Source organism: Phalacrocorax carbo, chromosome 22 (genome assembly GCF_963921805.1).
Source record: "Phalacrocorax carbo chromosome 22, bPhaCar2.1, whole genome shotgun sequence".
Lineage (NCBI taxonomy): Eukaryota > Metazoa > Chordata > Aves > Suliformes > Phalacrocoracidae > Phalacrocorax > Phalacrocorax carbo.
The window spans coordinates 1,688,306-1,713,398 of NC_087534.1; the positions used below are offsets into that span (position 1 = coordinate 1,688,306).

The 25,093-nt window shown below is 44.1% G+C and overlaps 1 protein-coding gene across 2 annotated transcripts in view; it reads left to right on the forward strand.

Moving 5' to 3' along the window:
- Positions 1–25,093, forward strand: part of KIAA0319L (KIAA0319 like) — a 33,797-nt gene that overhangs the window by 4,686 nt on the left and 4,018 nt on the right. Inside the window, exons 3-19 of one of the 2 annotated variants that reach the window (XM_064471442.1) lie at positions 3,109–3,806; positions 9,212–9,503; positions 11,611–11,712; positions 12,569–12,666; positions 13,842–13,929; positions 15,123–15,215; positions 15,906–16,038; positions 17,093–17,321; positions 18,439–18,562; positions 19,127–19,259; positions 20,153–20,301; positions 20,607–20,758; positions 20,949–21,087; positions 21,422–21,581; positions 23,760–23,902; positions 24,139–24,261; positions 24,798–24,888. In XM_064471442.1, the coding sequence (XP_064327512.1) occupies positions 3,109–3,806; positions 9,212–9,503; positions 11,611–11,712; positions 12,569–12,666; positions 13,842–13,929; positions 15,123–15,215; positions 15,906–16,038; positions 17,093–17,321; positions 18,439–18,562; positions 19,127–19,259; positions 20,153–20,301; positions 20,607–20,758; positions 20,949–21,087; positions 21,422–21,581; positions 23,760–23,902; positions 24,139–24,261; positions 24,798–24,888 (2,947 nt within the window). The remainder of the gene's footprint in view (positions 1–3,108; positions 3,807–9,211; positions 9,504–11,610; positions 11,713–12,568; positions 12,667–13,841; positions 13,930–15,122; positions 15,216–15,905; positions 16,039–17,092; positions 17,322–18,438; positions 18,563–19,126; positions 19,260–20,152; positions 20,302–20,606; positions 20,759–20,948; positions 21,088–21,421; positions 21,582–23,759; positions 23,903–24,138; positions 24,262–24,797; positions 24,889–25,093) is intronic. The other variant, XM_064471443.1, reaches the window with a different exon arrangement.

Consider the following 25,093-nt stretch of genomic DNA (forward strand, 5'->3'; position numbering starts at 1 on the left):
AATAAATAGAATATTTGTGTTATGTAGTGATTTTTCACAAGGGATGTCTTCCCTGGGAACACTTTTCTCTTAAATACCCCCCGTTCCATTTGTCCCCCAGTTCTAAGCCTGTTACTAGAAAGCTACGGCTGAATTTCACTGGGTTCTGTATAAAGATTTAATTTGAGTGGTACATATGAGCCAGGGCTGACATTGCAGGAGAGAAGGATGAGCACTGGTCGAGGAGGAGGGATTTTAGGGATGTGGGAAGCAACGTGTTTCCCTTTTACATAGGATATATTAGGGACAGTGCTCCCCCTTTAACAGAAGGTGAATTGTTTTAGGCTAAACTGAATATGAATTGATAAGATCCTCTTGAAATTCACAGTGATAGTGTTATTCTTCCATTTGTTACTTGTTCCTCTAAGTCTGGAGAGTGTGTGTACATACATGCACCTTTTGTGTGTATACACGCCCCCCACTCAATACTCTGTCCTAATTCCAGGCCCATCAGGGTTGGTGCCAGGTGCCTGTCCCTGCCTGTGCACACAGTTGTGTCAGGGTGACCGTCATTCCAAGCACTTCGGTGTGTAATGAGGTCGGTCCTTGCCCCGGGCAGGCAGGCTGCCCGTCTGCTTACTCTCAAAGTAAGCGCGGTGCGTTGATGAAGTGTGACAAGGATGGGGATTATTTTAAAGGTGCTGATGTCAACTTTTCTCTCTGTTGAACATACGCAAAGTTTCATTTACACGTGCAGTTGGATGTTGCTTGAGTGAGGAGCTTCCCCACCTTCTGCACAGCTGTGGGTTCAGACACCCACAGGGAGCTCTGGTTCCCCGTGACTCGGTCATGGATCTTGAGTGCATTCTGTTGCAGTTGATGCTAGCTTTCTGGAGCCTTGTGTTCAGACTGCCTTTGCTGAGCTGGCTTCACAATAAGCTATAAATAACACTTTTCATTCCTGCTTTCTGATGTCTGAAAAACAAACTTTTCCTTGTGGTGGCGTGAGTTCCCATTTTGGTTCAAAATTCTTGGCGTAGCAAGAGGTTCCACACAGAAGGTAGGTGAATATGGCCATCGTCCTTCATTTTAAACAAGTGGCAAATCCATTCTGGGTGAGAAAATCAGTGTAGGTGGATACCTCTCATGATCAGGAGTACAAAAGCTGTTACACCTACTGTGGTGTTTGGGATAACTGAATTGCAATGAAATATGTCCTCTGTCTTCCCTGCTTGCTTTCTTTGGTCATACAAGGTTATACAGGTCATACAAGGATATAAAAGTGCTGTGACTTTCCCCTTCCTCTTGCAGCATCCACAGGTGCAGGAGGAAGGGGAAAGTCATAGCACTTTTATATCACTAACTTTGGGTATTAGCTGTGATGCAGAGGGTCAGAGTTCCTTGCCACCTCTGCAGTGTGAGGTTAAGTGTCTTTGTGGCTGGAGTTTAAAGTCCTGAAGTCGAATGCTTCAAGTAGCCTTAAACAGCCAGAGTGGAAGACACCTGCATCCAGCTGTATTGCTCTAGTCTCGCAGAGAGCCTTCCTGCATCGCTGCTTCAGGAGGTTGAGGCTGACCACAGCTTGTGAGCTCCAGACTTGATCAGAAAAATACCTCCCCCTCTGCGCGTCTGTCTGTGTCGTGGTTGGCACGTGGAAAGCTTCCTGCTATGTGAGCCTGTCGTGGCTCGGCAGGGCTGTTGGAGCTGCGCCAGGCAGACGGGACCTTGCACAGTTTCTTCCAAGAATTGTAAAATGCACTGCAGTGTCATCACCACGTGACTTTTATTTGGTGGATGAGACATGGAGATCTGTGTGGTCTTTCTCCTGTGCCTCAACATATTCCATCTTCAATGTGTTTGTAACTTGGAAGTAACAGGAGAAGTGGGGTGAGAATTATTCTCAGGGGAGACAGACAGACGGATCAGTAGCCTCTACATCCATGCCTGTTAATTTGTTTGGTTCCCACTGTAGTGAACGGGGGTATAATGCAACATGACTTGTGTATTCATTTGGAGTTACTGGAATAGTAACATGTTACTGAACTTTTCTTTATATGCTTTCAAGAAATGGGGATCAGGGTATCATAATTTAAATTCAGACTTCTTTATTTTAATGGAGAAAAAAGTTTCCCATTTGTGTTGTGTTCAAGAACTCCATTCTTGACAGGCAGGGAGCCAGAGCTGGAGCATATTCTCTAGCTGCACTACTCAGAGTCCAGTGACATAGTTTGTAAAGTAATCTTCCAGTGACCTATTATCCCTTGGATGCTGAACACAGCACAGTGTAACAGTCCCATAGGTCATTTGTCTATTTTTAGGGAGTCCTTAATCTCCAGAGCTCTGAATTTTGGAAGCCTTTAATCCGCTGATCCCTGCAAGCACTCTAATTTTTCATGCTAAGAAAAAAAAATTCATATGCAAAGCGGTTGCTGCTTTACTGCTGGTCTGAGATCTGAAGTAACTTTACATGTTAAAACAAACATGCAACAAACATGTTTGCCAGATAATTTCTGTTAAAGAAAGTACTACGGTGATGCAGGTGGTGAAGTCTTGCAGACCTCTGTTCTAGAAGATGCAGCAACTTCTCAAATGGAGCAATTTCAGACTTCAAACATCAGCATGGAAGAGGAAAACATGCCTTTTTACCATGATCCAAGCCAGTGTCACTGTTTCCAGAGTTCTCATTCAAGGCAAACTATGGGCAGAGAGGCAATGCTGTTTACTGGTTTCAGTAAGAAACTGCACTCGGGATTCATGGGTTCAGTTTCTGGCTTTTAACTTGGTGTGTAACCTCTCCCTCACTCTTCGGTTGTGCCTTACAGTCTTCTCTGGAACAGGAATATTTCTGTTTTCACGTCATGTAGATGGATTTAGCTCCGTTGCTATCAAAAAGGGTGGTGGTCCCGTTAGGAGGCACAGGCGGTTGATTGTTGCTTAAAGTCTTGTGCAGGTACTGGATACTGAGGCCATGTATAGATTCTGAGAAGTCCCCATTTCGCTGCCCTGTGCCCTCTCTCCCACATTGCTTCTGTGCCCTAAATTCATCTTAACAATAGTGATGAGGATCTATTGTCCATTGCTTTAAAGGATTGAAAATTGTCTTTATTTGTCTTCCCTACTCTTTCGCAGATGCAAACTGGAACAGATCTAAATGCGAGCTGGGGAAGATCCTGTTTGGTGGCCGTTTGAGATCGTGGGAAGATCACCATTTACAGCTTCTGGAAGGATTTCATACTTTACAGTCCTGTCAGACTGCTTGCTGCCAGAGCCCCACCTGTGATGCCTTTTGGTTCTTGGAAAATATGTGCATCCAGGTGAACTGCACTATGCCTGGCATGTGTCAGGCAAACAGAACTGGCTTTTCTGACTCTGTTTTGGTGTTTTTAAAGAAATCAAAAAGCACAGAGCACTTCTTAAAGTTTCAAACAGAAAGTGATGTGAAGACCTCATTTCACAAGTGGTTGGACTGGGGCATCCCTGTCCAGGGGAAAAAAAGACTGCGGAGGTCATTCCAGAAGTGGAGCTTGGCAGGTGACAGGGTGGAAGTCCTGAAAAGGGATATAGCAGCAAGCCCCAGCAGCGAGTCGGCAGCCAGAGCATCAGATAGCAAATCTAGAAGTAGCCGAAGTGAAGCAGAGCGCTTGAAGGATCAAGTACTGAGGCGCTTAGTGGCAGACAAGCCTGTTCCTGAAGGCCATACAAATCAAAAGAAAGAGTTGACGGCAAGTAGACAGAATCCAAGAGAACAGGAAACCAAAAGCCCGTTCCCTCCTCAAAGCAATAATGTGAACAGATCAAGTGATGTAGACGGTGTTGGCTTGCCACAGGTAAGTGATTGCTGGGGCTGAAATGCAGCTTTCTTGGGCAGCTGCTGCCCTCCTGCTCAACCTTGCTTTATGTAGACTTTGACTTTAGTGCCTAAGTGACAGGGTACCTTTCTGGCTGTCTGTTTTCAGCCTCCTGTCAACAGGTAAGGCCAAGGGCTGGGTCTTTTTATTTGGTTTTTTTTGGGTGTAGGGTTTTCCCCACCCAGCCTTCCTAGCTGGGACAAACTGTCTTTGGGAAGGTGAGGGGAGATGGGGATCATGATTATGCTTATCCTTTGTATAATCACACAGTGTACTTGTCAGATGAGAGGAAAGGTGAGATGTGATGTCAGCGGGAAGTGCCTGGGAGCTGAAAACTGTGTCGTGGTTCAGCCTCAGTTGGCAACTAAACACCACACAGCCGCTCGCCATGACAAACTGTTACCTATAAAAGTACCTTTTTAGATGTGCAAAACAAACTGTTTTCCTTTGAGTGCTGGATTGAGGCAGTTAAATGCGTTATTTTATAGGCTCGTGTGTAGAGTTTCCAGTGCACTTCCATGGCAGCCTGCTTGCTTGAGTTGGCATCTTAATGCCAACTTTTTTGTTCTGTTTTTAAGACTGCTTTAGTTTCTCAAATCCGTGAAAGCTTACATTGGCATTGGTTGAATGAAACCAGTTTAGTTGCTGCTCCAAACATGTACAATGTTAATCTAGTAAATCTAGATGCCAGTCTTAAAGAGGAATTGGCACATTTCAATTGTTGAATGTTTGTGTTTTTAAATCTGCAAATAGGTGTTTTTTTTTTGAGCCTTATCATGCAAAAAAGCCCATGCACTTGTGATGGTGAAATAGAAAGAATTCTACTTTGAGAAACTGTTCTTTAAATACCTTTTGCCATGTTTCTAGGATTTGGCACTGTTGAAGCCTGATGCCTTTTCCTGTGGTCATGTTCTTGTTCTGGAAACGTTGAATTTATTTTTCTCCCTTGTCTTCAAATCTTGGTTCCAGGTAGGGCTGTGACTGGTCTGAGCCACCACCCTGCAGAGCAGGATGTGGAGAGCAGCCAAGGGACACTGCTGCTAGCTCCGGGGCAGCCCGGGTGGTGTGTGAAATCATGCATGAAAACTTTACAAATGTTTGATTTTCCAGAACTCCACAATGTTTAGGCCTGACTCAGGTCTCAGCTTTCTCTCTCCCCTGCAGTATTGCAGCATTTCCATTCTGCCTGTTCTTTCTTCCTCCTAATGTCTGAGACTTACGCAGTGACCCCATTCTCTCAGTTATGCGTGCAACGTCAGGGAGGCTTCTTCACAGCCAGTCTTAAATGTCTTCTGTTGCTCTTCGGTAACAGTTGTTATATCCCCCTGCTTGCTCAGTTTGAAGTGTTACATTCTGAGTTGTATTATTACCGTTCAGTGCCTGTCCAGTAAACTGCTTGCAAATACTAGATTACATGGACAGATCAGCTTCTGAATATTGCTGAGTATCTAGAATTTCCCATCTTTAGGAAGTGCTCTCCAGTGTCATTAAGATGTACTGAGGATGTATGCTTGGGGAAAGGTGGTTCTTCTCCTTACTGGGTGTTTCTAGTAAGAAAGTCTGTACCTCTTGACAAAATGCAGATTAATCAAAATAAAATCTTCTAACTAAAATATATTGGCTGTGATGGAATTCCCGGCAGTCACGTTTTTGAGGTTTAAGATAGAGTTTTTGAGGAGGAGAAAGAATTTTAAAACTCACCTTAACAGGAATATTGAGCTGAAGCTGGTTCTATCCAGCCCTGGGCTAATTCCTTGCTTATTGAACCATCCAACTTTCACTGGCAAAATCTAAGGCAAGCTATGCAGCTGTCCTTGCATCGCTGATCTGAGTAGTTTAATTTAGGCCAAGGATATAACATTCAAGGCTGTGTACTTGGGATGTGGCCAGCCTTTGCAGGAGGGAGATGCTAAAGCAGAGAGTTTTCCAGGTTGGGTTGGTTATGGGCCAGAAGAAGTGAAGTTTCAGACATGCTGAAATCAGTAGAATTCCACCTGGGCTACATTTGGTCCAGTACATGGAGCACATGGCTTCAGCAGGTGAATGCCGTGCAGTTAATACTGTATTCTTAAAGAAGGTTTGGCAGGTGGGCTGGAAGGTAGGGAGCATACTGGGTCATTACTGCATGCAAAGCAGTTCATACCTGGGAGCATCAAACATCTGAAGTGGGAAAGGTCATTTGAGGTCAAAGTGGCCCTTAACTCCTCTCTAGAAGAGGAGAAAAAATTCATGTGCATGTTCTCCTCTTTTGTTGACGAGCACTGAACGTGTGGCAAGGCGAATAACTTTGCCTTTGCTCCTGGAGACTCAGGGAGAAATCAAGTGACTGTTTTAGGAAGACATTGCCTCATTGAGTTTTAATTTTCCTCTTGCAGTTCTGGTAGCTCCATAGCCACCTGCAATGTCCTTTGCTAATGTGCAGCTAGCATTCATTTGTGGTTTTACTATATCGATGGTATAGAGCCAGAGATGGGTGAAGGAGAGTGTACCAGGATAAACTGCAGTGCACCCTGCTCATCAGCCCTTAACTGAGGAAAAGAAATTTGTGCTTTTCAATGAAAGTGAGTGACATTTTCCAGGCACCAATTTTTTTCTGCCTCATCATAGAAATACTTGTCAATTGTAAAATATAGCAAGTATTTAATGGCCAGTCAGGAGAAGCATTTAAGCACAGCATTGCTGATGAGAAAGGCTGCAGCAGCACTGCAGCAGCTCTGCGGGCAGACTGTGGAAAAAGCTGCAGCCTTTAAAGTGGAGTGGTTACGACAGAGCCCGAGCACCTGTTCCTGCACTCACAGTTCTGGCTACAAATGTTAGACTCTTGCTGTTGTGCTTCCTGCTAGTGCTGGGTGCTTTCTACCATACGAGGAAGGAGGAAAGGTCTCTTCGCAGCCAGCACTAACTCTGTAATGGTTTGTGACGTTACCCACATTTTTGTGTCTTAAGGGTCTTCACAGACACAGCACCTAGTGCAAATGACTGAGGACACAACCTAAGCTGAAAATAACCTATTGTGTAAATCCAGATCAGGCTCAGCAAAGTAAGGCCCATTTAAATTAAAAAATAAAAGAAAATACCAGAACACAGGTATTTCTCTTTCAAGTAACTTGGGTTCAGTGCGGGTTCTGATGCACGCAGCTGCTCTAGTTCCATCTTACAGGTGTAGGACTCTCAGACAGGAAGACCAGGTCACTTGTCTCAGGCTAAAGGCAGTTAAGGATTGGAATCAAAAGTGTCTGGCAATCCTACGTTCACTCAGGCCAATATGCCACTTCTGTCTATTTTCTAAGTTAATAAGATAGGATAGCTGGCAAACTTCTAGTCTCCTCCTCGCTTATCCCCAAGAATTAAATCTTCTGTTCTTTGCTTTAAAGAATTCTGGGTTATGGAGTAAAGATAAGAAATGTCTCAGCTTGCAAGCGTTAGAGGCATTTTTGACTGTGTTGTTGCCCCAGGCAAAGCTTATCTAATTCTCTGCAGACATTTGGCTGTCAATTCATCCTGAAGACTTCTGGGAGAAAGAGGACCTCTCTTAACTGTGAAGTTGGTTGGTTTGTTGTTTTTTTAAGGCATTAAAAAGTGAGTCAAGGAAGGATCCAGCTCGCTGAAAATATTGCAGAGTAAAGTGGAGACTCGGCCACTGTCCCCAGCGGGTGGATGCTGGTCTCCTGCGTGCTGTTTGCGACAGCCATCCTTGTGACCCATGTGGGTTGATTCTTACTAAGCAGAAAGTGGTTCCCCATAGTGGTATGAAGTCACGGAGACTTTCTGCTTCCGTGCCTTTCCTGAAGAGTCTGTCTCAAGTGTCTGAGTTCCTGCCTGGCTGTTCCCCTCTTGTTGTGCCAGGATTTTGGACTTCATCTCATTTGATTACTTGGCAAAAGGGAGTCAGTATCCTGAGCTGACCGAGTTATGGGTGGGTGTAAGATGGTACTGCCTGGGACAGCTGTCCATCCTGAGGCTGCCAATAAAGAGCAGCCCAGAGCAGTACGTCAGATTTTTGCCTGTATCATTGTTCCAAAGAATCCGTAGCTTTGTTAAAGATAAAGGAAGTCCATCAACAAGTAAGCAAACAGAGAAAAACAGCTTTGTCCATGATGCTAACAAATAGTGTTTGATTCTTTTGACCAGATGTTAATCAAACATACAAATGAGTTGAGATGTTTTAACTTCTGTGACTGAGGGAAAGTTAGCTGAGATATGGGGAGAGGAAACTATTTGCCCAAGACAGCAAAAGAACCTTCTTGCAGAGAAGCCTTCAATGCCTTCATTGCTACTCTTAGCTTGGCTGGCTGTTCAGCATGTGCCGCACAGCTTTATTTTCGCAACTGGCATTTAGTGTTTCCTGAAGGCCAGCTCCTGTACTGACCAGGATGTTGCCCACCATGATCTAGAGTGTTTTTCCAGTTCCTGTTTCCTTGACTGAATGCCAACAGCATAGTAAAAAAGCTTGAGAATATTTCCTCCAATATGAACCTTTGATCAGCTCCTCTTGTGGGGAGTAGTGGTGGGCAATTCAGCTCTAGACCACTTCCCAAGTCAAAGGTGGTATATTGCTCCATTTTAAATATTTAGCAGATGCTCTCAAAATAGAGTTAGCTCAACAAAATGTGCTACACACATGTACTTTGTGGTGGAAGGTGAGTTGTCAAGAGTATTGCCTGGCAGGCTAAGAACTGGAATGGGGCTAGGTACTGTAAAAGGAATTTTCTGATGTAAGAAAGGAAATTGTTCCTGCCACTTTGATGATTTTCAATAAGGTGGCTCATCCTGTGTGGATGTGAGCAAACTTTCTGCCCGCAAGCTCAGCTCCCTGCCCCGGCAAGCTCTCCTGTGGCATGCACACGGGGAACTGTTTGTTTCAGGTCACCTCGCTTTGAAGAGTGATTCTGAAATAAATTTCCTCTAGCTGCAACGATTTGATTATTACATAAAATGCCATTGCAGTCCTCCTTCTTTGGGCTTGCCAACTGCAGAGCTTTAGAAAAAGGAATACGTGGCCAAAATAGATGGCCCAAATGAACCCCAGTTCCTGGTGCCTGTTTCTTGCTTCTGTCTTATCCCACCTCTCTATTCTTTTAGCTCCACTCACTGCAGTTTTGAACCTGGATCTTCTGTCACGTTTGCCACGTACTTCAGATGCTGTAGTTAAATCTATGGTGTTAACCAGTGTTCAGCTGGAAATGTCTTGTCTGCTGTGGAGGAAGAACACAGAGAAACAATTCAGAAGAAAGAAGAGGAAGCAGTAAAACATCCTGCTGCTGGGAAAACCAAACCAGGGACTTTTCAGCCTCCCTAACTGGAGGAGGAGAAGTGCAACTTACCGTAAAACAAAACTGACATTCAGTGTTCAAGTCAAACTAAGACAACTTTTTCCTTTACAGATCCACACAGGAACATCTGCACCAGAACCATCAGTGCTGGCTACGTTCTCCAGTCCTGTAGCACAAGGCTTGACAGCCCCCGGGAAGACCGAGACACTTGGGCAGCCAGATGATGCTTTGGTCCATCCTCACTCCTCAGAGGTGTTGCGCACAGTCAGCCCCACGCCGGGGAAAAGCACAACGAAGATGCAGACGCCTACTTCTGTGCCAAGTGGTGTTCCCACAAACAGCAGTGTTTCTACAGTCCAGACCAACACTGCTGCGTCACCAAGTACTACTGCCACCACACCAGGTGAGAACGTGTGGCGCTCCAGGAAATGCCATCGGTCCATGTTTGGGTGACAAGCTATTGCAGTGTTGAAAAAAATGAGATATTTCAGAAATTATGGTACCTTTGAAAAAGTGCTGATACACGTGCTTCGGCGCAGATGCTGGTTGGACCCCATTAACTCATGAGGTCCGAGAATGGGACTTTGGTATCACAAATCTGCGTGTGACCATTGGATCTATTTGCAGGAATAGCTTGAAAGTAATAGTGTCACCTTAATTCCCAAAGTGGAGGTTGGGACGTGGTGCAAGCTATGGTCCTGTGAATCATTCTTCCGATAGTCTTGATACACTGCTGTCTGTCAAGTTGAGCAGAAATCTCCATGTCTGCTCAAAATGGGGTGTAACTGATTCTTTTCTGTCCCTGAAATGGCAATGCACAGTTCAGCCATGGAGAGCAGTGTAATTGGCCGTTAGCCCATGCTTTGCTTTGCAGCAAAGTGATGTTTCTATTCACACTGGTATTTCTTAAAACAAACTAATGAAAATGCATAAAAGCCAAAATGCAGTTTGCACAGCTCTGTTAACTCACCCAGGCCATCAGCTCACCCTGTAAGCATGTGTATGTACATTGAGTGGTGTCTACTGGTTGTGTGATAGCTCAGAATTCACTTAATCCAGTTTGCTGAAGTATTCACAGCTGAATTTCTTTTGAATTTAGGGTTCATTTCCCTTACAAGGGAATAAAGGGAGAGTGTAAAGGAAACGGTGCATCCAGAGACATTTTTGGCAGGAAGCTCATTGGATGCTTGTGCTAAGAAGTTAGTGTTCTTTTTAAGGGCTTACCCTAGCTAAAATTGGAAAATATATCTTAAATGTCTTCAGTGGCTTGTATTGGAAAAGTGATGTAGCCAGGGCCCCTGTGTTCTGCTAAATAATACAAAGATGATGTGAAGGGTAGTTTTTCCATGCAGGGTTTTGTTTTTTTGGTCTGTTTGGTTTTGGGGTATTTTGCTACTGAGATCAGATTTCTTTTTGCCTTGGAACTCTTTGCAGCTGAAAGACTGATGGAGCTGTAATATCCCAGGATCTGGAGAGGGGGAGAAAAAAAAATGATGGATTTGTTTTCTTTTAGTTAACCGGTTAATTCCGGTAGCTAATAAACAGATGGAAGAAAGGCTAAATGTTTAATGACATTTTCCCCATCTTTTTTAACTTCGATTTTTTTGTGCATATCCCTGAAACCTTGTCTTTGACAGGGTCAAAGTAGGGTAAAGCAACTTTAATTCATGTTTTCTATGCATAATTCCCAGGCCCAATAATAAAAAGACAAAAATAAAGCAAATGAAGCGGGAAAAGGAGGAGGAGGAGGCCAGGAGGTACTCAAGAAACATGGTCAACTTTCTGGTCATCTTACTGCTAATAATAAGCGGAACAAAAAATGTCACTGGCCATAGTTTTTGAGTCTTTACCCAGTAGTCTCTATAAACAAACTACCTCTCAATTTATTTGAAGCAGCAAGAAAAGTCTTAAAAAAGGGATGAAAAGAAAATATAAATAAAAGGATCAGGTTAGTATTTCGAGTTCCCATACTCAGTGCGGTAGCTATGCAGATTTAAAAAGAAATCTCTTGGGCCCCAAGCAGTTTTTCACAAATATATGAAGAATCCATGGTATTTCTTTTCTGAAGATCTGAAATTGCAGTTTGGTAAAGAGCAGTGCTTGTCTTGCTGTGCCATGAGACTGCAGCTGGTTTTCTCTGCCGAAAACCCGTCAGGTGAAGCCCTTCCCGTCCTGCTGGACCTGGGTGAATAGATTGCCCTGGACAGGGCCTGGGCGTCACGTTTCAGCTCTTTAGAAAAGGAGCAGGAGCTGTGCAGTATCTGCAAAGAGAGAGAGATGCCTGAGTAATTTTGGGCTTGCCTGAAAGCTGTAAAACCCTATTAGTGCTTTTGAATTAACAACGAGAGCGGAACCTGAAATGGGAACTATATTGAGTGACGGATGTTTACAAAATACAGCCATTTGTGTCTGCTTTTTATTCCACAGACTCTGAAGTTAAGGCGGTTTTCACGTACGTATCTAACTTTTTTTCCCTATTCCTCTTTCAATTCTGTGTTTCTCCCTCACAGTTATGAAGGAGCTGGTCGTTTCCGCTGGAGACAGCGTCGAAGTGACCCTGCCAAAGAATGAAGTTCAGCTGAATGCGTTTGTGCTTCCTGAACCGCCACATCGTAAGGCTTCCCTGGGAATTCTGCTGAGGGCTTGTGACAGTGGAATGGCAGATAGGCATTATGTACAGCATGAAATAAGGACAGTCTTGAAAAATGTCTTTTGTCAGAGGACACTTTCCTGTAGAAATTTTTCATCCCATGCTATTACCTCATGCTGCCTCTCACATAAAGTAGCAAGACACAAAAAGCATTGAAAGTGCCCTGAAGTCATTAGATTTGGGAGAGAGAGTATTCAAGTGGTATGTGAGGAAGCAGTGGATCTTCAGCATCTGTCTGTGATATTTACTGATAGGTGACAAGCTGTCTTAGCAAGTGATCTCTCATTTGGTGGATTGAAATCTGAACTGGGGGGTTGACATGCTGAGGAACATGTTTCTATACACCCCTCGTTTCATCATGCAAATTCTTCAGGGGTATTTGTAACGTTCCTATCTATAGCTCTGTCCACGATGGCAGTGGGAGACTGCAGAGGACAGGCCAGCATGTTACGTGTTGTGCAGCAACAGGGATAGATGAGATGAGTTCCTCTTCAAAAATTGGCGTTATGTTGTGTCTGCAGGATTTGAGGGCACAATTTTTCTCTCTTATTGTCCTGGAGCCGTGATTGTTCCGAAGCTCTTTAATGCCTTAGAGGCTGAAAGATGGGTTTTGGCTCCAGAGTAAATGTGTTTAGAAGCACAGATTGTCTTTTTTTCCTGGGTATATTCCCAAAAAGCTGCAGCCCAAGCTCCAAGCTGTCTCATTTCTCCATAGTACAGCAGAATGTGCCTTGTAAATGTTTAATACCTTTGCTTTTCTTTCATATGGCAGAAAGGCAGTCTTTTAAAAACAAATGTCTGGATTTTTTTTTTTAAAGGAACCACTTATTCCTATGAGTGGGAATTGATTACTCATCCAAAAGACTACAGTGGAGAAATGGAAGGGAAGCACTCCCAGACCCTAAAGTTATCTAAGGTAAAGCTTTTGCTGCTTTGTATCCTGTTGTGTTAAAGGCCAAGTGGAGAAGATGGGCACTGTGGCAGCCAGAAAAGACTTGTATGTGATTTCAGGATGAATAGGAAATCGCATGATGGGCAGGCGGCCAACATTTGACTGCAAGCCCTCCTCTAAGTCCCTTATAAAAAGGAGATTGATCTGGCATGAGGGAAAGAAGAAATTGATTTCAGGATCTAAAAGCTGCCTACAAGCAGTGTGTCAAGCCATACAAATGGCACAATTTAACATTAACAAAGGTTTGTGAATATTTCTGCTACTGAAACAGCATGGTGGTCTGTTCGGGTCTGAAACCTTGTGAAAAAGGGACTTGCTGATTCCATTAACAAGAGCTGTGAAGTACCTTGTATCTTGTCCTTGGCTGCTGCTTTTAGACAAGCTTTATCAGTGAAAGGGTTGCCGGTTTCTGCACATGGGGATTCTTAAAAAGGGAATGGCTTTAAATATTGTGTGAATATACAGTTCTGTATTTATAAGACATTCCTTTGAGCCTCTTGGGTTCTGCTGCACTCAGAAAAAAACTACAGGCTTTAGTCATGATATTGTGCAGAGAAAGGCCCTTTGGAAGGAGCGTGTCTATCTCTGTTAGGGTTTCAGCCTTTTGGATAGCATGATTGCTGTACAGCATCTAGTCCTCAGCGCTCTCATCTTGGCTCAGCAGTGGATGAGGAAGTGGTGACTGCCTGACTCATGTCACCTAGAAGGAAGAGAAGAAACTCTTTCCTTTGTAAAAACACACAAGAGATTTTTCTTCTCTTACATGCAGCCTTTCTCATCTCAAATGCAGTCTGCTAGTACAGATTCCTGTGGCCAGACAAACGGAACTAATCTCTGTTATCTCTCTTCTGTTTGCCTATTGTTGCTAGAAAATAACTAACAGGATTGACTAACAATCCTGTGGCACCTATGATAGAAAGAAATACTAGTCTTTGGTTTCTGCATAGCCATTGTAAATGAGAAGATACATAACACCATTTTGGCGTGGAAGCCATCCTTTGCTGTATATGCGTAGGTGCAGCATAGTTGCCTGTGTCTTATGCTGCTACTGTGCCAAAGCATGGCACCTTGACCTTCTAATAGCTCCTGACAAGGTGCTACCATCCTGGAGGGAAATAACCTTTTGTTTTTGCATCCAGCTTACTGTTGGCCTGTACGAATTCAAAGTTGTCGTTGATGGAGAAAACGCACGTGGAGAGGGTTACGTGAATGTAACAGTAAATCCAAGTGAGTTGGTGGAATTGTCTCTTAACTTGGTCTGTCTCTAATACTTGTATCATGGCCTTTCCTTATTTGACTGGGCCCTGGTTTAACGTAGTGAAAATTTGTTGTGCTGTGAACTCAGTATATGTGTATGTGTGTTTGGTTGTTTCCTGAGATGTGAAACTATTGCTAATACACGAAGCTATTTCAGCTATACTGCATACAGACCAACCACTCAATAAAAGAGCTGGAATGCTGGTAAAAAAGTGCTTTGAAAATGCCTCACCCTGGAAGGCCACTGCTTCAATAAAAGCTAGCTGTAACCAGGTAGAAAGCTTATAGCAGCAGGAGGAAAAAATGAAGGGAAGACAGAGCCTTGAAGCTCCTTTGGAGGTTCCTTTCTTCCCTGTCCAGTAAAGAATATCATTCCCAACCACAGGCAGGTTAAGTCAAACTCCTTCCTTACTGTAAGACCTGGTTTGCAGATGCATGGATACAGTGGCTTGTGCTGATTGTCTCACCAGGTCTCACTTTTTAGATGGCCTGCGTAAAAAGGCAATCACAGGTTCTGCATCTCCTTCTATGTAAAAAAATGAAAAAAGAAAAAGCTTATTTTGCACTCTCCAGCAAGACTTTTTCTACAACCTTTGTGGGCGAAGAAGTGCTCTTGCACTCCCTAAATTAGCAGGAGTGTGTGGCTGGCCTTCTGGATGCTGTTGCTGATCATTTCCTTATAAGCAGTGAATCTGCAGCTGGCAGCATGCATCAAAATCATTCATTTTTCAGAGCAGCAGCCAAACTTTGGCAAGAAGCTTTAGGTGCTGCTCTGTTAGAATGGTCTGTGCTTGAATGCTTGACCCAGTATGGGAGAGCTGATGCAGTGCAGCCATTTCCAGAGTACTAGAGTGGTGGCAGCTTACCTCCTTCCTTTTTTAAATCCCTTTTGTTAGCACTATTTCCCCGCGTTGGTGTATAGCTCGCTGAAAGCACAAACCACTGTCATTGATTGTGCAGTTCCTGCAGTCTGCTCCTGGGCTCACCGACTGCAGGACTGAGGGAGTAGGCAGGGCTGGGTAGAGGGAAGAGGATGCACAATATGTATTCTGCCTGCTACTCCTGGCGAGCAAAGGCAGGGTAGTTTTGCAGAGTTCGGGGCTGGGGTTTTTTATCGTGATCTGCTTGTGGATGTCACTGTAACAGCTTGGCTGTTGTTGCAGAGCCTCGGGTGAATCAGCCTCCTGTTGCCATCGTGTCCCCACAGTTCCAGGAGATTTCACTACCGACCATTTCAACTGTTATTGATGGCAGCCGTGAGTACCTGCTGTTTTAGATGCAGTAGTCTAGCAAGCCTGGTTTCCATGTGTTTGGTTCTGGGCTGGCCCTTTGGATAAAGTTTCAGAGGAACTGTCTATGACACTATCAAACACACTTCACTGAAAAGAATCAGCCTCTCTTGCCAGGAGAGGGAAATACACACACGACAGCACCTCTCCCCATTTCCCTTTTGAAGGGCACTGGCCTGAGCCAATCTCCTAAAAAAGGAAAAGCTCTAGAGGTTGCTGCTTAGAATAGAAAAAAAATACTGTCAATCAAAATTACTGACCTCTTGTGTTAAGCTTCAGATGCATTACCTAGCTAATGCACTGCCTTTAGTGATCCTGGCCCACATTAGAGCTTTTCAGGAATTTCTTTAAACAAGTTCATGTTGTCTTACCCCCAACTAGTAGTATTTTGTTAGTGTTTCATTTTCAGTATGTTTTGTATTCCCCCCACTCACGTACAAACCTGGGATTAAGGGTGTTCGAGTACACCTGTGAAACAGGGTAGAGGAGAGCATACAGTTCAGGTATCTGAGCATGATAGAGACCTCTAGGCCTGGACCAAAAATGCCTTTGCCTGCTAAGCCCAACACTGAAGTGGAGGACTGAACACTTCACAGGTTTTGTGAAGCAGCGTTTTCTAACTCATTGTATGTGCATTTTCTTCCTTAATTGAAACAGAAAGCACTGATGATGACAAAATTGTCAGCTATCACTGGGAAGAACTGAAGGGCCCCTTGCGGGAGGAAAAAGTCTCTAGCGATACCGCCATATTGACGCTGACCAACCTGGTACCCGGGAATTACACATTCAGGTAGGTTATACCTGCAAGAGTTGATCAGTTCTCATCCCTTAAGAGTAAAATGTACAAGATTCCTGAAGTGTTAGTCTGGTTTAAAACAAACCAAACCCAAAACACCAGGGGGAGAACCCTATTTTGTGTTGTGTTCTCTCTCTCCCTCCCTCCCTCTCTCTCCCCTCACTCCTACACTTTCAGGTAGTTCCATAGCTTTTCACTTCAGAAGAGATAAGCTATCTAGCTACTTCTTACCCTTAAGTTGTAGCACTGGTTTAAGATGATGGCAGAGGGGAATGTATGTTCTGCCAGCACTACAAAATGTCTCTTGAAATGTCAAATCTAAACTGTTTGGGTAAAGGCTTAGGAAGAAAGGCAGTCTAAGTCCAGTTTTTAAATGCAATGTGTTTGTCCCAGATAAGTCAATGAAGCCTAATGGTTTCCTGCATTTTGGCGTGATGTCCATGCGCTGCATGAGCAGGTCTATTTAAAATAAACCTGAGTACCTATAGCTGAACACGGTTCTCCTTAAGCAGTTAGTATATGAACATATCAGATTGATGTTCAGATCTAGATTTAGCAAAAAGCAGTTCTATTTTGTGGTACTAGCCTGCCTGAGAAGGCATACAGTGTTCAGGCCACCTGCGTGTTAGTGATGAACTTCTGTGTCCGTAACACGTCTTCTACTGGGAGGCAGTGTCATACTCGGGGAGGTCTTTTCCGTCACAACTGTGTATGTGAGAGCTGATGGTCTCTCACTAGCACAGTTTTATCTTGGAACTAGTTGGCGGATTTCAAGTGAGAGGTGGACATGACTGTTGGATTTCTTGCATTGCTTTGAGGCTGATAACTGGGAATTTGGGGGAAGTTTCTATTCAGAAAAAGCACAGTTGCCTCAAATCATAGTTTTTTTCACTCCTGAAAAAAAATTGCTATCCTGTCCTTGAAAAGTGTCTTAAGCTTCTACCTCTTCTTTTGCATTTCAGTTAACTCCATCCAGTGTGTTTTGTTCAGCTCTGATAATCACGATTCTTCACTGCTTTCACTCCCACCCCCCTCTTCCCCTCTTCAGTCTAACAGTAGTGGACTCAGACGGTGCCAGCAATTCCACCACTGCAAACTTGACTGTGAACAAAGCAGTGGATTATCCTCCAGTGGCAAATGCGGGCCCAAACCAAGTGATCACCCTGCCTCAGAACTCCATCACCCTCTACGGGAATCAGAGCACCGATGATCACAGCATTGTCAGCTATGAGTGGCTGCTCAGCCCAAACAGCAAAGGAAAGGTGATGGAGATGCAGGTCAGTGCAGGTCTCCTGTACTCATCCTGGATTACTCACCAGCTGGCTTTTTTTCCTATAATCAAACTGTTTTTAATTGACTGTTAGCAAATGTTTCTTATAATCCTACAGAGCAAGCATGTGATGATTAAGTATATACTTAAAACTAAATCCACATGAAGCTGGTATTGGATTAGTGGCTGAGCCGGTGCACCGGTCTAGTCACAGGTTCTCACTGGCACCCTCTTTCCTTTCGTGAGCGATGCAGTTTTAAATACTGCTCAAGAATGGTGGAATGAGAGAGACAGGAACTTGATGGCTTTGGATTCTGATGTCCCATATAACAGGTCTCAGCACAACTTGATCGCAGCCGTGTATCTCACTTTAACCTGTGTGGCTGCTAGGGCAGTGTGTTCTTTCTCTGTTCAGTTGCTGACTTTTCAGAACATCAGTGATAGCTAAATCAATGATGGTATAATAGGGATGCTTAAGTGCTATCAGCAGATGTGGAAGCCAGACTGTGTGGTCTTTTAGGTGACTATCAGTCAGGATGGCATTTGGATGCACAGGATAACCTATTGTGCCAGGTCATGCATTTCCTAAGCTGGGCAAACACAAGGGACTGGATCGTTTGAGCTGAACCTTAGAGTCTAAACTTTGCTGATACTGGCCAGACACTCCTCAGTCCTAAACAGTAAAAGCTGGAACTTGCTTCCATGTCATCATTTTTCTTTTAAATATTATTACTACTGTCAAATTTGTGGAACAAGAAAGTCCATGAATCAGGTTCACGACGTGTAAAATTTGCACAGGGCTCCCCGGAGGTTTTGCTTGAGTTGCTAACTATTGAATCTCAAAAGCTCTGAACACCTGTACGGCATTACTCTTGTTACGTTCCACAACAGTGTCCTCGTTGCTGTGCGTAAATTCAGTTGTAAGTGCCTTGCATGCTTAAGTGGCACAGACTTCTGGCCCCATAGGAGGAGTTAATAATAAGCCCCTAGAATCTGCTGGTAATAGTTGTTTTAGAAGCAGAGTCTTCTGGTCTATCATCATCTATGTAATATATGAATTACATTCATCTTACATTACATGACAACATACATCACATCTTAATACAGAATATGTTTTCTCAAAGGGGGTGAGGACGCCAGTCTTGCAGCTCTCTGCGATGCAAGAAGGTGATTACACTTACCAGCTAATAGTGACTGATTCTGCTGGGCACCAGTCCACTGCAGAGGTCACTGTGATAGTCCAGCCAGGTAAGCTGCCTTTAGCTGCTTCTGCTGCTTCCATTCCAGGGGTTTGAGGCGAGCGTCAATCTGTTTACATACTCTAGATCTTATGGTAGCTTTGTGTTGCTTTTAGAAAAGCTTCTCTAATTTAGGGCCGTTCCGGGCTGGTGTATTGCTGATAAACCAACAAAACAAAGCTTCTAGAAGTGTATGGCCTTTCTAGGCTATTTTCTTATTTCACACAGTGTAGTCTAAACTAACATTACCTCACTGTAATGGCAGGATTGTATTTCCAAGCTGCTGTCTCTGCCCGCAGTGCTTGGTCCTCAGACAGGAGCAGGAAAAGTGGAGTAATGCTTACAGAATGAGAGCAAAAATCAGAACTCCTAGATTTCATTCTCATTTTATTGCAGATGTGTGAATGAAACACTGATCTGAACTCCTAACTGCTCTTAACCTCACTTCTCTGAGTACAAGGTTGAGATAAGGGGCAAGAAATATACTAGGGATCGTGGAGAAGCATCTTAATGCTGGGGTTTTAAGCTCCCCTTTTACAGCATGTGTATGAAAAATATTGCAATCCTTTTTCAGAGAACAATAAGCCCCCAAAGGCAGATGCTGGTCCAGATAAAGAATTAACTCTTCCCGTGGACAGCACCACTCTGGATGGCAGCAAGAGCTCAGATGACCAGAAGATCATCTCCTTTCTTTGGGAGAAAACACGGTGTGTATCGTCTTCCAGACTGGTCCTATGCAAGTATCTAGGTCTTTCATTTAAAACAAGACACACCCTCACATACCTCCCTTGTGTTAAATCTTGGCCGCATCAGGCCTGACAAGCTTTACCAGTGACTTGAATGAGACAAGGATTTTTGTATAATTGGAGAGAGGTGGAGTTTTGCTTGAGCATTAGACGTACCTTTGCCTTCATCTCCAGGCCTGATTGCCATTCTCGGCATGGTTGTGGTTCATAAAGGGGACCAGCCATGTTCGAATCACAGCAGTGTAATGTGGTCTTTGTTGTATCAAGAGGCTGACTCTTGTAATCAAATAACAGCAGGGCCTTCTAACTTGATCCTTTTGCAGTATTTTTGAATGAGGCGTTGTTCTTTTCTTCTCATTGTCATGCTCCCCTTCAGACTCTAAATTCCCTAAAGTGCTTAGGGAACGGAGGAAAAAGCCTATGAGCAACTTGCAGTAGCTTTTTCTGTTGCAAAAATCTGTGCAAAGCCCTTATAAACAAAGGAACTATTTTCCCTCTATACATTTTCTTTAAAAATTGGCTTATTGTGCAGTTCACGTGAGCCCATTTTGTTGAAAGAACCACTTTTTGTAAATCCTCCTTAAATGCTGGTATCAGTGTTCCCCTTGTTTAAGAATAACCAAAACACTAAACCACCAGAAATAGCATTTTTTTATCTGAATGATGCACTTACTCTTTTGATTATCTCGCTGTAACTGGAGAAAATAATTTTGCTTTCTGTCATGGACTCTGTATTTCCAGGCAGCTGTCTGCATCCCCATCAGCTCTACTTGAGCTTGAGCCTACTGCTTGGTGTGAGACTAGCTCCTGCGGTCTATGCAAAGTTTAAACTGATCCTCTTGTGCTTTGGTTAGGGGCCCAGATGGTGTCAAGCTGGAGAATGCCAACAGCAGCATTGCCACTGTAACAGGCCTTCAGGTTGGGACATACGAGTTTACTCTGACAGTTAAAGACGAGAGGAACTTGCAGAGCCAAAGCTCAGTCAACGTCATTGTCAAAGAAGGTGAGCCCAGCCACGAGATACAGGTTATCTCTGAGCAGTTCAGCAAAACCTGTGTTCAGAGGCACAATAAGAGTAAGGAATGGGTGCAAAATAACACGGGGAGCACTGAAATGGCCTTCTCTAAGTCAGGGGTTCACCCTTTTCTGGAGGAACAGTATCGTCAGCTGAATCCACAGTACCTCGTTTCCCTTCGCTTCCCCCAGGGTGAGATAGGGCTTTCTGGGTTACAGTGGAGATCTAATGCAGTAGTTTTTGACTGGGCATTACCAGATTTTTCTTTAACTACTTTCTTTCTGTTTGCTTAGAGATAAACAAGCCACCAGTTGCAAAGATTGCGAGTAATGTTGTCATCACCTTGCCCACAAATACAGCTGAGTTGGACGGATCAAAGTCCTCTGATGATAAGGGAATTGTCAGCTACTTGTGGACCCGGGATGAGGGGAGCCCTGCAGCTGGGGTGAGGTTTCTTTTTAAAATGGCAGTCTGCAGCATCACAGAAGTTGGTGAGAGGTAGCGCTGGCAGCTCCTGAGGCAATGTAAAGCTGATTGGTGTGCCTGTTACCCTTTAGTGATATCCTTAAGTATGATGATGTATCATGCTAGTTTGAACCTTTGTATTCTGATACTTATTTTGCTCTGCCTTCCAGGAAGTCTTAAATAATTCAGACCATCATCCTGTCCTTCTCCTGTCCAATCTGGTAGAAGGAACCTATACATTCCACCTCAGAGTAACAGATGCCAAAGGAGAGAGTGACGTGGAACGGACCACAGTGGAAGTCAAACCTGGTCAGTCTGGGTTTTGTGCCTACGCTGCACTAGCAAGCCCTCTGTGTCTGGATACAGTGTACTGAGATTAAAACGCATAGTCTAGTCCAGCTCAGAACTGTAAAAGATCAAAAGTTTGGGGGGATGTGATTGTGTTTTCCTGTGGTTCTTGGGGGCAGACTCTTACTGCTTGGCATTACCTGTGAAAGTCAGAGACTTGTATCTCTTCCTACACTGAGATTCTGTACTTCTGTGTTCAAAGCAGAAACCTTCTGGAAAGATACTAGAAACCTGACTTGTACCCAGACTGTTAAACAGAAGTTCTAAAGATCTGTTTTATCTATGTTCTCACTAGATCCTAGGAAAAATAACCTTGTGGAGATAATTCTGGATGTTAACGTCAGCCAGCTGACTGAGAGGCAGAAGGGCATGTTCATCCGACAAATAGGTGTTCTGCTGGGGGTCCTCGACTCGGACATCACTGTGCAGAAGATCCAGCCGTACACCGAACAAAGGTAGGGTTTGTCTGTGAGTGTACGTGGAGAGGGACTGCTTGAGGGTTTAGTAAACCAAGGGCTGTTTTCTCTTGGGAAACAGATTGGACAATTGAAACGTGTGGAGATGTTCCTTAATCAATATTCCTGCTTGTTTGGGTCAGAGAAGGTGTGTTGCCAAGCAGGTCTTGTGTGTCTTTCCCCTCTGGAGATGCTGCATTGTCCTCAGAAGCTGTTTTCTGCTGCTAATGTCTTTTGACCCTCAAATCTGTAAAATAAGAACTAATCTGATTTGGTTTTGAAAATTGTGGAGACTGCCTGAAGGGTGTTGTACAGCTGTGGCTTCTGACTGGACAAATAATGGGGCTTGGTACAGGAGCAGTTTGGTGAAGCACTGATGCCACACCAGCGGTGGTAGTGTAGCAACCCCCTTCGCAGTAGCCCTACACATCAACTTTATGCAGGCAGTAAAGCTAATATAAAACTACATCAGCTTCAATTTAATGTAAAATAAGATGTTGAAAACTAGCATAATTTTTGTTTGAAGAGATAGGGGAAACTTGGGTTTGATTGCTATATAGTTTACAATAAACTACAGCTGGTCTCTTCTAAACAAGTGGCAGGGCTGTAGGCCAGAGTCCTGTTACCCGCCTGGACAGTGTTGCCCACCTCCAAGTTCAGCAACCAGCAAGTCATACAAGGGGTGGTTTGGCCCGGCTGGATCCTGGCCATGCTGCTTTGGCATGAAAGTGCCTGCCTGAGTTTAGCTTTCCACCTCTGCACAAATGGCTGGTCTGGGAAATGCGCTGTTCCGCAGAAAACATCAGCGACTGGTGCCGTAGCGTTGTCACAGCAACAGCTGCACGTATCTCTGTACTAACAGCAGTCCGTTGTTACTGTAGGTGTATTTGAGGAGCCTGAACATGCATGTGAGTGGCATGGCAACAAGCTTATCAAGGGCAGAGTGATAATCTGTTGAAATAAGTGCAATATTGCGCTTAATTTTTACTGAAAGTGGAGTAGTTTTAAGGTAGATTATGCATGTCCCTTAAATCTTTTCCAGTGCTTTAAGTCATGCAGCAAGTCAGCAATAAATCTGCAGTTATACTTTAGGGTTTCCTGAGTTCAGTAATGTATTGATTCCTTCGTGTCCACGTTGCCTGCTGTAGCAGTAAAATCAGAATTCATTGTCCATGCAAACCTAAAGAGCTCAGAACAGAAGAGCCAGCACTTTCTGCTGTAACATTACCTTTCTGTCTCTGCCATGACCAGGCCAGTTGCCACTGCTCTTCACTGAGGAAGGTGTCTAAGAGACTCTTGTAATTAATGCTTCATCGGTTTATATGTTTATTAAGTAGACAAAAGAGTAGGAATCATTATAAAAAAGCAGAGATTATTTTCCAACAGATGGCTTTAAGATCCCATTTTTGCCTCAACTATCTAAGTAATTTGTACCATTTGAAAAATACCTTTTTCCCCCAGCTGCTGGTTTTTCACATACTCTGAGGGCTTCACTAATATCCTGTTGACTCATCGGCTCACTGGTAATAATAAAGCCGAAACATCCATGCATCCTTTTGTGCATCTGAAGGGTACACGGGGCTCTGCAAGGCTAGTAAGCCTAGGGGAGCAAGTTCTTCTATCATAAATTCAGTGCAATAAAAGGTGCAGAATACAGTATCCTCTACACCTGTGCTTTTTTTCTGGCTACAACACTTTGCGCATTCAAACTAAGCTTTGCAAAAGATTGTAAATCTTCACCGTCTTCTCTGTTGCTGGAGCTCTGTGCTAAGCAGTGAGATGAGCCCCCAGGTTCCACGTGTAGTAAGGTCTAGGGGTCCCACAGCGAGGGAGGAGATTATGAAAATGGCAGGGCCTTAAAGTTTGGGGATTTGCATACTCAGTGAGAACATGCAACGATGTGCTTGATGATGTCTGAAACTAGGCTTGACAAAACCATTAGCAAACTTAAGAACAGTCCAACGCTAGCTTTGAAAATATGGATGGATCAGATGTCCCGAAGGGTTTTCTACTGTATGACCAGGTCTAATGTTATTGTTGCCAAGATGGAGACAGAGGTCTGGTCTTCAAATAAAATTTGGATTCTGAATAAGTCCCTCTAACGACAGACTTGGGGAAAAAGGCTCTCTGCCTGATGTTTGGAGAAGCAGCAGATAATCATTTTTGTCTGACTTCCAGCACGAAGATGGTGTTTTTTGTACAAAACCAGCCACCCCATCAGATATTCAAAGGACGAGATGTAGCCTGGACGCTAAAAAACGAACTACGGAAACAACAGTCGGACTTCCTCATCTTCAGGGCATTAGAAATTAACACAGTCAGTAAGTAAGAGTCACTGTGTTATACTGGTAGTGAAGTGGGACTTTTTATGTTGGCATGAGGCCTAGGCGCTTACGTTTGCACTTCTTACTGCTTGCGATTACGGCTAAGCTAAGAGGATGAACTACAGAGCGACAAGGTTCAAGTTAGAGCCTATGGGGGTTAGCTGTACTGAACTATACTGTCCTGGTTTTCCTTCACGTGCGAGTCAGTTCACCTTTCTGGTTTTGGCCCCTAGCGTGTCAGCTGAACTGCTCTGAGCATGGACGCTGTGACTCCTTCACCAAGCGTTGCGTCTGTGACCCCTTCTGGATGGAGAATTTTATCAGGGTGCAGATGGGGGACGGCGAAAGCAACTGTGGTACGTGCAACCTCCCTGGGATTGTTTGCCTTTGGAAAGCAAACAGTGTTTGAAACCCAGGGTAGGCAGTGTGACAGGTACCTGCTTTCTCCCAGTATCTCTGACACGATGTGAGATAGTCCCTGCCCTGGTCTCACTACACGTTACCTTCTAGGCAGGTGGTATTTGATAGGGAAGCGACTCCTCTCGAGACCCTCTCGGTGAACACTCAGTAAGAGTTGAGTCCATTCAAGAGGTGTATAAATGACATCTCATTTCTGTTGTGCCCCTATAGAGGCTTTCCTGCCACAGGAAAGCAAATTTTTTAAGTCAACACATGTTGAAATATGCCCTTGTGCAGCAAGTCCGCACACTGGATCTCAAGCCCCTGGCTTCCCTAGGTGAGTTAGTGGTGCTGTCAGTGGTGGATGCTAGCCTCTAATTCTGCAGAGGGTCAGGCCTCCCTTTTTCTTTCTCAAAAATAGTCATCTAAAGCGCACACTGTCAACTGTATGAGGTGCCAAAACGTCTTTATCTCTGGGGTGTTTTGCTTTCAGAGTGGAGTGTGCTGTATGTGATCATTGCATCTTTCGTCATTGTGGTTGCCTTTGGAATCTTATCCTGGATGGTGATCTGCTGTTGCAAGAGGTGGGACTGAGGCCATAACCCCCACTGTATCAGTGCTTCAGAGCCAAGTAGCTGCATTAGGAGGTGAAAGATTCAAACCCATCGTCCCAGCAGGTCATCTGCTTAGCCCTGGGATATTAGTTTTTGGTCACTTAGTGTTTCAAGTGAAACGTTGAAGTCCTAGAGCTCTGGGTTCGGTTAAGAAGAGAGATTTGGATTACCCTAT